At 44.6% G+C, this 12170-nt stretch overlaps 1 protein-coding gene across 1 annotated transcript; it reads left to right on the top strand.

Annotated features, from left to right (window-relative positions):
• Nucleotides 1-7151: 7151 nt before the first annotated feature.
• On the top strand, nt 7152-10597 carry LOC143641291 (carbonyl reductase [NADPH] 1-like). Its single transcript, XM_077108565.1, has 3 exons — nt 7152-7440; nt 8130-8237; nt 9872-10597. Exons 1-3 carry the CDS (start codon nt 7152-7154, stop codon nt 10306-10308), a joined length of 834 nt encoding a protein of 277 aa, XP_076964680.1. The 3' UTR covers nt 10309-10597.
• Nucleotides 10598-12170: the final 1573 nt, after the last annotated feature.

The raw sequence follows: 12170 nt of genomic DNA, 5'->3' as shown, positions 1-12170 counted from the left end.
CTGAGTCAGGAACACCTGGTGCTGCATATCTCTCCTGTTATTTACAGACAAACAACTCAGCAGGGTGGGTATCTGCCTAGAAAGGCTCTGTGGGTTTTTCTAAGGACAAGGGTCCCGCCCCCTTCCTTAAGACAGGCCTTGAGGTAGAAGCTGCTGTTATTTATTTATTTTCAAAAATGGAGTCACATCAGTTTCTCAAAAGCAAAGCAACAAAATTGAATTTTAACCACAAAAAAAGCCTTATTTGAACTGTTTCCATGGGAAGTTCAAGGAAATACAGCTAAAGCCCAATTGACCACCTGTCATTGGCTAGCCTGAGTTTCATTTTCTTTTAAAGTGTATGTGTGTGTGTCTGTGGAGGGGGGGGCACCCACACGCATGCACATGTTTAGCTGGTAATCTTCCCAGGGGCTTGCACATGCTCTTATTAACCACTAGCCAATATCCAGTCCTCATGTTCTTTTACATCTCAGTCAGATTTGGGTTTATATAGAAATCTAGGGCATTAGAACTATTTCAATCTAATGGTCTTTCATTTCTTTGTTAGTTGGTTGGCCCACTTTTATTACTGTGTTTAACAGATTGAGACTTGGTGATGTCTTTAAAGTTCAACCCTTTTTCTAGCTTTCCATATTACCATCCCTGATGTAATTGGCTATTCAATACACTTTTTGGTTGTTCTCTCATGATCTCAAGGTAATTGCCACAGCTCTGGGCATCACATACACCTGCCCTCTAAACATCAAGAAAAGCAGCATTGAGCCAGGCGCAGTAGTGCACAACTGTAATCCCAGGGGCTCAGGAGGCTGAAATAGGAGGATCATGAGATCAAAGCCAACCTTAGCAAAAAGCAAGGCACTAAACAACTCAGTGAGACCCTGTCTCTAAATAAAATACAAAATAGGATTGGGGGTTTGGCTCAGTGGTGGAGTACCTCTGAGTTCAATCCTCAGTACCAAAACAAAAAAGAAAAGAAAAGCAGCATTTAAATAAGAACTTTCTTGTTATGAAGGTCAAAAATAATGTATGATCCCACTTGCTATATAGGAACTGATAAAGGATCTCTCCTCGACAGAACTATAGCCAGATTCCTGATTTAAAACTTGTTCTATGAAAACTACAGACCCTCAGCACAAACAATTTTGTCCATCTATGTCCCCACCTCAAACAACTTAAACACTAACATAGTTTTTTTTAAGAGAGAGAGAGAATTTTTTAATATTTATTTTTCAGTTTTTGGTGGACACAACATCTTTATTTTATTTTTATGTGGTGCTGAGGATCAAACCCAGCACCCCATGCATGCCAAGCTAGCGTGCTACTGCTTGAGCCACATCCCCAGCCCCTAACATAGTTTCTAACAGTTCAAGACTCTATCCCAAGGATAAGCTTAGCCCCCATCCCTTTAAGCACCTTCTTGATAATGTTAAAAGCTGCAAAAAAAATTTACTATTGATTCTAGACAACACTTGACATTAGGCCCCTGACCACCCTTAAAGAATATACTAAAAAGGGGCTGGGGTTGTGGCTCAGTGGTAGAGCACTCGCCTAGCACGTGCGAGGCCCTGGGTTTAATCTTCAGCACCACATAAAAATAAATAATTAAAATAAAGATATTGTGTCCAACTATAACTAAAAAATAAAAAAGAATGTACTAAAAAGACTTAGTACTATGCATTCTTCTCCTGTTCCTCTGAGATATATCTCCCACAAGGCAGGAGTGTACTCCTCAGCAACCATGCTGCGTGTGGTTTAATGAGATGATCAAAGTGTAAGTCCATGAATCAAACACATATTGCCATAGAGAAGTTTTCTAGTATCCTTACAATACTTAAGGAGGGGGGGTGGGGACAATGTGAACAAACCTTACGGGCAATATACCAGAAAGACAAGGTATGTTAACCGCACAGCAAGGTCCAAAATTATTCAAGTCCATATGCTCAGGATGGAGGCAGGCCTCCATGCAAAGAAAGATCTAATTAAAGTTTGAGATGAAACTGAGTAACACTGTGGAAAAGCTGGCCTGACCACCACACGTGGATCCTCTGTGACACACAGGGCACTCCCAAGAAAGATGTTGGTGCTGGTATGGACAAGTCAGGCAAGGAAAGGCCCGAGAGCGTCATGATTTAGGATTCAGCAATAGTCTTTTCCAGCATGTTTTCACAGACACCATGAAAGTATGTTCTTTAAGACAAATTAAAAAATTGTTTTAAACCAATAGATAGTAAAGATGTCAATTTACTCCACAAGTTGATAGATGGGATGAAAGTCTCTCTCCACACAGGAGCCAAGATCCCACAACTCTGACTCTCACCACCCACGCATGTCTCCCAACTTAGCCAACGGCAGGAAGAAGGAAGGTCCAGAACCTCACCCTGCTCCTTGGGTTTATTTCTCAGACGTTTGGACAAAGTGCTTTGTGCTGGGGTGGCCCAACAAACAAACGAGAACCCAGACCCAGAGCTCGGGACATAGCTCAGGGGTGGGACAGACCCTGGGTTCCAACCACAGCATGGGAAAAAGAAAAACAAAGCAAAAGAAAAACATGATAATAATAAAATACAAGGGTGGGGATATGGCTCAAGTGGTAGCACGCTCGCCTGGCAAGCATGAGGTACTGGGTTCGATCCTCAGCACCACATTAAAAAAATAAAAAATAAAGATGCTGTGTCCACCCAAAATGAAAAAAATAAATATTAAAATAATAATAATAATAATAATAATAATAATAATAATAATAATATACATAACCAAAATTAGAAAGAAAAAATATATAAAAATAATTGAGAGGAAAAAAATATCCAAGATTCAAATGCCACAAAGGAAAAAAGGATGCAAAATCCTTCAAATAGAGATTAATTTTCAGGTTTTTAAATACCATGCTTTCTAAAAACAAATGCTTGAAGTTTTCCATAGTTAGCTCTGTCAGTCCTTCATGAGTCCTCTCCTATAATTATCCTTATAAAGTGCTTTTCCCAGGTTGAAGGGATAAATGTTATGTATTTCTATAGTTATTTTATGGTTGCATTAATAAATCAGTTTCGTTCTCTGTCTTTGGAAATTATTTAGTGATTATTTCAGTGTCTACTTTTCCCCCTCAATCATTGCTCCCTTGCCTTAGCAATGATTTTGAATGATCCTTCCATTGCCCCACTAACTCTTGATGCAACCTTTTTCATATACTAATGAAACCAAAAAGAAAACCCACATAAAATCTCCACCTTCACACACTTTTAGTTTCTTGCTTTTAGTAGACCTTGAAAATCATGAGTTCTGCCAGGCTTAGTAGCGTATGCCTGTATTCCCAGCAATGGGGGAGGCTCAGACAGGAGAATCACAAGTTCAAAACCAGCCTAGGTGAATTAAGGAGACCTTGCCTCAAAATAAAAGATAAAAATGGCTGGAGATGTAGTCAGTGGTAAAGTGCCCCTGGGCTAAGTCCTCGGTGTGGCACAAAAAAGGGGGGAATCATTTTGGAGGTCACACAGCTCGGCATATGTTGTTAGTCTCCCACTTTGCGGTAGCTGGGACCTTTTAAGAGCAGCCTATAATGAAAATAGTGGCTGAGGTTTCCCTCCAGGGACTTAAAGGCTGCCTATGTGAAAGCATTGGCTCTTCACTTGGGCCTATGCAAGGGTCCATTGGGGATTCTTTCTTTCTTTTTTCTTTTTGCACTGGAGATTGATCCCAGGGGTGCTTTACCTAGCCCTTCTTATTTTTTTTTATCATGAAACAACATCTTTAATATTTATTTTTTAGATCTTTGTTTGTACGTGGGGCTGAGGATCAAACCCTGGCCGCACGCATGCCAGGCGAGCGAGCTACCGCTTGAGCCACATCCTCAGCCCATGAGACAACTTCTTGGTAAATTGCTGAGACCAGCCTGGAACTTGCCATCCTCCTGCTTCAGCACCTCAGCTTCTGGATTCACAAGGATTTCAGGACTGTACCACCTCTCCTAACTTTATTTTGACAATGGGAAATCCACACTGCACCCTCCACTCCTGCTAATGCCATTATCTGAACATATATCCCATGAAGAGACATAAAGGTTGATAATGCATAGTCAGAGCAGAGATTACTTCAACTCCAGCCATATATGCCCTTTTGTCGAACCACCCTCTTGTTTATCTCGTAAACTTCCCTAAGCCCTACTGCGGGAGTGGCAGGACTTAAGACTGGGTCAACCCTGCACCACACCCAAGTAAACAAGCTCTTTCTCTTTTGCCAATGTTGCCCCAGCAATTGGCAATGAGAAAAACAGGGCTGATGTAACAGCAACGACTTATTAATACTTGATGGTTCCTATACTGAATTTTCTGGAGCATTTAGCCCCATTGAACTGTCAACTCTTGTGTGAGGACCAGTTCTGAAAGCACAAACAAACCAGCCTGAAAATCGTGATCCAGGGCCCTCTCTCAGGCACTGCCTTTTTAATCAGCAGGTGCTCTCTTTTCCAAGCTCCTGCACCACCAGCCATCAGCGAGTGGCCCTCCTACCCACTCTAACTCAACCCACGTCCTTAACCCACGCCCTCCTACACTGGCTCACCACACCTACAGAAGAAAGCAGGAGAGGAAAGGCCACCCAACCACAGACCACACCTACACTCGGGTGAAGGAGAACACACAAAGCCACTTCATTAGCCAAGTGAAAAAGACAACCCAGAGGGTTACATATCCTAGGCTTCATCTGTGTAACAAGTTTCCAACAACCTGGAGAAAAGGGAAGCAGATGCTTGATTGATAGGGGATAGACTGGGTTTGGGAGCAAGAGCGAAGAGTTTGGTTATACAACAGCAACAATAGTCGCCCTTCTGCTCCTGGAAACGCTGTGTCTTGGGCAGGAGCCCTGTACAATCTACACATGTGATGAAATCATACAGAAGTAACTGTACACCCATGAGTAAGGACACAAAACAGAAGAACTCCAAAAATGACTTGTCATCCTTTTCATGTCAATATATGTGTGATATCATACTAGAGTTTGCAGACTGAGGGAAACTGCGGAAGTGGCAGTAAGATTTCTCTTGTTTTTTTACCACTGCTTGTGATTTTATTATTACCTTAATTTAAAAAATCCATTGAAAAAAGCAAGGTTCTTCAACTTGTTGTTAAATCAACTGCCAGGAAAGTCACTTTGAAATGGCAACATAATCAGAATCTGTGTAAAGCAGCTTTGTACAAAAGTCTCTTTTGCAATGATGAAAATACCTTAGCATTGCACTGCCCAATACCATGGTCACAGATGTGTGAATCTTGAGCACTTCAAATGTGGTAATTGAAATTGAAAAAGAAATTTTTTTTTTTAAAGAAAGAGTGAGAAAGAGGGAGAGAGAGAGAGAATTTTAATATTTATTTATTTTTTTTTAGTATTTGGCGGACACAACATCTTTGTCTGTATGTGGTGCTGAGAATCGAACCCGGGCCGCACGCATGCCAGGCGAGTGCGCTACCGCTTGAGCCACATCCCCAGCCCTGAAAAAGAAATTTTTTTCTTTACATTTTTTTTGTATCCAGGATTGAATTCAGGGGCACATAATCACTGAGCCACATCCCCAGCCCTATTTTGTATTTTATTTAAAGATAGGGTCTCACTGAGTTGCTTAGCGCCTTGCTTTTTACTGAGGCTGGCATCAAACTCATGATCTTCCTGTCTCAGCCTGTTGCACCACTGGGATTACAGGTGTGGCGCCCAGCTAAAAAATCAGATTTTTTTTCTTTAATATTTATTTTTTAGTTATAGGTGGACACAATATCTTTATTTTATTTTTATGTGGTGCTAAGGATCGAACCCAGTGCCTAATACATGGTGGGCAAGTGCTGTACCCCTGTGTCACAACTCTAGCCCAAAACAGAAATTTCACATTAATTGCAAAATTAAGTTTGCATTAAGTATAACTTGCATTAATTGTACATCAATTTCAACTTAGATATAAATAGCCACTGTGGATATCTATGGGACAGGACAGAAATGAAACTTGATCTAGTCCCCTCTTCCCTAGTTGTAAGTTCCAAGGGATGAGGAAAATTCATTCGAATCACTTAACCAACTTATAAACTTTCTCAGCAGGAGTCCATTCCTTCATCTTAAAATAGGGAAAGAAAAGTATATCCTGACATGTGATTTGTGTGTGTGTGCTTGTGTGTGTGTGTATGTGTGTGTGTGTGTGAAGGGCTGTGATGTGCCCAGGCACCTGTACACTGCAGCTCTCAGAGCCAGGTAGGATGGCATTTTTGCAAATACATAGTAAAGTAACAGCTGATTTAGTAAATACTTCTCCATTCTCAAAAAGGACAGGTGAGTAGCTTTGCTTTTATATACTTAGGGTGAAATGAACAGAAATTTGATGCCCTGGACTGTTCTTTCAGTTCATTCCACAACTCTAGTTTGAAAGACTTCAATTGCAGAGATAAAGGGAGGGGAAGTTCATACACAAGCCACATGTCTTTCAAGCACAATTGTGAATAACTAGATACTTGGTGGTACAGAAAGCAAACCTTAGAAGACCAGCACTGGGAGTCAGTACAGATGTAGTCACATGACCAATCCCAATGGTTCTACTCTACCAGGTAGGCACCTGCCAGCACCCACCAGCTCCCACTGGCCTGTGTGGCAAGAGAAGGGCCTTTCTTCTTGAATCCTTTCCTTTTCCCAGGGCTCTGCACACAGTCTGCTTGGCAAACCGCTCCAAAAATCCTTCGGAGAAAGTCCAAGCCCTCAGCATGGTTCCCAGGGATGCCAGTGATCTGCCCCAGCCTACATCCTGGTTCACTCTGACTCCCCCAAAACACTCCTCATGTTCCTCTACAAAAAGCTACTGGATTTCACTGTTTATTTCTCTAACCGCGGAAGGAAACCACAGTTGAACAATTCATTAAGTACACACCAATAAAACCAGGAGGCGAGTTTTGCAAAGATTAAATTGCAAAGCACAACTTTAATCTCCAGCTCCCAGTCCTTGACCACCTAAGATGACTCCAGGGGACTCCAGGCGGGCCACGCCTTGCGCGGGGCGGGGCTGCGCCTGCGCCTGCGTGGTGGGCGGGCGGTTCCGGGCAAAAGCGGTTGCTCCACTTTTGCGCTCCAGCCGTGCAGAGGTTCTAAGGTCCGCTTTCCGCGCAGGTGTTCCGCGTTGCCCACCAGCCATGTCATCCTGTCGCCCCGTGGCGCTCGTCACTGGAGGCAACAAGGGCATTGGCTTTGCCATCGTGCGCGACCTCTGTCGCCAGTTCTCGGGGGACGTGGTGCTCACGGCGCACAGCGAGGCGCGGGGCCAGGCAGCAGTGCAGCAGCTGCAGGCAGAGGGCCTGAGCCCGCTCTTCCACCAGCTGGACATCGACGACCAGCAGAGCATCCGCAACCTGCGCGACTTTCTACGCAAGGAGTACGGGGGACTAGATGTGCTGGTCAACAACGCGGGCATCGCCTTTAAGAGTAAGCGGTCGGTCGGGGTGCAAAGCTTGTAGTCCTGGGGGACTACGATTGTGCAAGCGGCTCAGGGGCGGGTGCCCTCTGCTTTGTGGGATCCAGAAAGTCTCCCTAGAAAGCAACAGAACAGCACAGACTGAAGCCATAGGGAAAACAGAGACCGAGAAGGTGCAAGCCAAAGGGACATTGTGTTTGCGTGGCTGGGACTCACTGGGACCTTTCTAGGTTTTCTTTACAAAAAACTTTACATTAAAGCAGTTGAATAGACTTTTGACTACTTTTGAAATAAATAATTGCAAAATATTGATTACACCAATATAGTAAATAGTACCCATGACGCAGATTACCCCAATAGTGCCATTCTACAAAAACAAAGAATGTCATGAAACTAGGAGATTGACTTTTTTCCGCTTTCCACATTTTTTTTTATTGATGCATTATAGCTGTACATGATGATGGGATTTTATGCTACATGTTCATATAGAAGAAAATATAACAATATAATGAGGTCACTATCTGAAACCCTTCCCCATTCCTTCCCCAACTGCTATACCCGCTTCCCAGGAGATCTCAAGTGTGAACAACCCTGCACTAGACACAAGACTTTACTTGGAGGGATATCCTGTGCACTCTTTTATTTCTGAGAAATTCTACCCCAAGGCAACTGTTTATTGTTTTCTCTTTTTTCTCAAAAGCGGCTGATCCGACACCCTTTCATATTCAAGCAGAAGTCACAATGAAAACAAACTTTTTTGGTACCCGAGATGTCTGCACAGAGCTACTCCCCCTCATAAAACCACAAGGTGAGTGGGGTGGGTGATCTGGCCCTGCCCTCCTACAGTCTCATCTCCTTGCCCCTGGCCTCTCCTGCTGCAGCTGTGCCCCTGCCTTGCTGGGCCTCCACCTGCCAGGTGCAGCTCTACTTCCCCACCCCCCTTCTCCAGTGGCTTAATCCTCTGTGCACTGTTCTTGCCGCACCTGGCTCTTTGGTATCCTCAAGTGTCTGTTCAAAGGTCTCCTCAGAGCAGCTCTTTATTTCTTCTTTCCTTCCTACTGACAAAGGCCCTAAATTCGATTCTGTGCACCCTTATTCAGACTCATGGACTAGGACCACCTCACTAGACACAGCCCCACTAAACCTGTCACCTGCCCAAAACACTCCCAGACCAACTCACACATGGATGTTCCTGATCCTCCATAACTCCTGATACCCCCAATCTACAACTGACACTTTCAGAGGATGTCCATCTTTCCTCTAAATCTTCCTGGCCACCCACCATCATGGCCACCCTGGTGGTCACGAGGCTCTGCCCCCACATCAGCAATGCCCATGTGCTAAGATTGTGCCCACTGAGCTAGGCATCATGGCACACCCCTGCAATCCCACCAACTCAGGAAGCTGAGGCAAGAGGATTGCAAGTTCAAGGCCCACTTCAGCAAATTACCAAGGCTCTAAGCAATATAGGAAGAACCTGCCTCAAATTTCAAAGAACTGGATGGGGATGTGGCTCAGTTAAGCACCTTTAGGTTCAATTGCTGAAATCAAAAAGAAATAATAAGGGGCTGGGGATGTGGCTCAAGCGGTAGTGTGCTCACCTGGCATGCGTGCGGCCCGGGTTCGATCCTCAGCACCACATACAAACAAAGAGGTTGTGCCCGCCGATAACTAAAAAAATTAGTGTTAAAAATTCTCTCTCTCTCTCTCTCTCTCTATCTATCTCTCTCAAAAAAAGAAGAAGAAAAAGAAATAATAAAATTAAAAAGATTGTGCCCACTGAGAATCACCCGAATCCCGCATTCCAGCCCTAAACGGGCCCTCAGCTGACCATGCACACACTTGCAAACCCTCCTGAGAGGCCTCCCTTCTTGAGTCATGCACTTTCCCAGGGCTCTGCACAGTGTCTGCTGAAGCTGAATCTGTGCCGGGCACTCCCAGACTCCTTCAGGAGAAATCCAGGCCCTCAGCATGGTTCACAGTGACGCTGTGATCTGCCCCTGTCTCCCTCCTGGCTCATTTCATCTCCCCATCAAAGTGTTTCATGCTGTGCATGCCACAGACTCTCCTAGTCTTCCACTAAAAACTGCCCTAGTACTCCTCCACTCAGGGAGACCCCCTCTCATTAAGAACACACTGGCAGCCAGCCACCTTTACAACAAGGAGATGTGTGGCTTAGAGTTGACACTTGAGTGTACAGCTTCCTTGAAACTTCTGTGCTCACAAGCACCCTGTGATCCCAGGAGGGTCTTTATGGAAGTTCGTTATGCAACCACCCGACAGTCCATGTCTGTTTCTCCTACAGCTCATACTGGTAGCGCTCTTTCATATGACAATTTTCTGCTCTAACATTTCAGTATAATTGGTCTTCACTGTTCTCATGTAGATTTTATGGTACATGTTAACACAGGTGAATGTATGATGGTTTGGAATGTATTTTAGGCAGAGTGGTAAATGTCTCCAGCGTTTTGAGTCTGGTCTACCTTAAACGCTGCAGCCCAGAGCTGCAGCAGAAGTTTCGAAGTGAGACCATCACAGAGGAGGAGCTGGTGGGGCTCATGAATAAGTTTGTGGAAGACGCAAAAAATGGAGTGCACGAAAAAGAAGGCTGGCCCAATTCTGCCTATGGAGTGTCCAAGATTGGTGTCACAGTCCTGTCCAGAATCTATGCCTGGAAACTCAGTGAACAGAGGAGAGGAGACAAGATCCTGCTGAATGCCTGCTGCCCCGGGTGGGTGAGAACCGACATGACAGGACCCTCGGCCACCAAGAGCCCGGAAGAAGGAGCCGAGACCCCCGTGTACTTGGCCCTTTTGTCCCCAGAGGCAGAGGGGCCTCATGGGCAGTTTGTTCAGGATAAACAAGTTAGTGAGTGGTGAGCTGAACTCACACCTCCACCATGGTCCCCACTTGGTATCCTGCACTGATGTGACCCAAAGGATATTTATGCTTTCAAAACTATCCTTAGACCAAAAAAAAAAAAAAAAATCCCGCAAGGCATCCTTATCAAGTGCTTAGGTGTCACATGTCAAAGGTGGACTAGGGAGCTCACTCAGGCACCACTAATTCCCTGAGGTCTTTTCTTCAACACAGGGAGAGAAAAGTGAAATTCCTGAAAATAACTAATGCAAATGAGAAGGTGAATAAAGGATTCTTGATAAATGTCCACTCTGCAGACTGTTTTCATGATGAAGCAAACTCCATGCCAGGAGCTTGGTCACTGTAAAAGCTAGGTCAAGGGGAGGGAGAGGGGGAACTCAGGCATGGTCAGACCTAGAAGGAGCCAGGCCTTAAACACCTTTCTCTGTGGGCTATGCCCTCAGTTGCAACTACTCGGCCAACAGGAGAGCAGACACACTTAGCAAAACAAGCATCATAGTTGGATGTGGCCCCTGGACTATGGCTTACCCCTCCCCCAGGAAAACACACTACCACCAAGGCAAAGGCAGCTGCCCTTGTGTCTTCCCAAAGCCTAGGTCATTGTGTGAAAACAACCAGCAGCTTGAGAAGAGTGAGTGGGTGCTGTGTGCATGGTCACTTATGACTGAGCTGGAGAAATATTATAGAGACGCCTGGAAGAGAGTGTTCCTAAGTAGGAATGAAGTATCCCACAACTGTAATACTCCCATGTGTTCCAAAATACAAAGAAGTAGAAGAGCATAACAGGATGTTTGGAATTGCAAACCATAGATGTATATATAGACATTGATGACCATTTTTCCACTTTTTTGTTTATTGTGAGCTTTGAAATCTTGGGGAGGGTGAGGGTATGGCTCAGCGGTAGAACACTGGCCTAGCATGGGTGAAGTCATGGGTTCAGGTCCACAGTTCAGTACCACAACAATAAATAAAAAATTAGAAATGGAAAAGGAAAGCCCAGGATCTGGCACCTTACTTAGCAGTGGCTCAAGCAGAGTGGCCACTCCTTGCTGTGTCTGGGTTTCTTTAACTGTCAAGCACTCATGGGATGACACATCAGTGTAAGTGTTGAAAAACGGTGCCTGGCACGTGTACCACAAGGCGTGTGCTTTTGTCGCACCTGGGATCAGAGCAATGTCACCCCTGGTGGTGGAGAGAAGCCCTTGTTCACTGCCCATCACCCAGCTGGCTCCAGAGGGTATCAGGAAGTGTCCACTGTCCCTTCCCTCCCACAGCCTGGCTCCATGCTGTCCACACCTCTACTTTCAGGACTTCTCACTCTGCCCCAGGGGCTGCCATGGCTGGAGACCTGAAGAGTGAGCACCCCTGAGAACCAGCTCTTTTTTTAAAAGGGAGGTTTGGGGGCTGGGGTTGTAGCTCAGTGGTAGAGCGCTTGCCTCCCATGCTTAAGGCCCTGGGTTCTGTCCCCAGCACCACATAAAAATGAGCAAATAAAATAAAGATATTGTGTCCATCTACAACTAAAAAAAAATACTTAAAAAAAAAGAGGAAGGTTTGGTTTCCAGGTTGGACCCTTCAACAAGGTTGTTCATTTCCTCCTAGTTATTTTGTTTTTGTAGGCAGACACCAACACATAAACAATGTCTAAGTCAAGACTATAGTGTTTCAAGTGCTGGCTTAGAAATGTACAGTTGAAATGCAAAGATAAGTTTCCTTAATACCTTAATGACATCCAGCTTCTTCAAGAGCTCTAAAGACATCATCATTCCATATTCAGGTTCCTGGGTAACTCTGCAATGGGGGAAAGGATATTCTATCCTACTGCTAAGATTTATTTCTCAACCTGAAGACTAAGGTACAT

This window comes from Callospermophilus lateralis, unplaced genomic scaffold (genome assembly GCF_048772815.1).
Source record: "Callospermophilus lateralis isolate mCalLat2 unplaced genomic scaffold, mCalLat2.hap1 Scaffold_94, whole genome shotgun sequence".
In the NCBI taxonomy this organism is placed as follows: domain Eukaryota; kingdom Metazoa; phylum Chordata; class Mammalia; order Rodentia; family Sciuridae; genus Callospermophilus; species Callospermophilus lateralis.
Note: the sequence above shows the minus strand (reverse complement) of the source record. Positions and strands in the feature narration are given on the sequence as shown.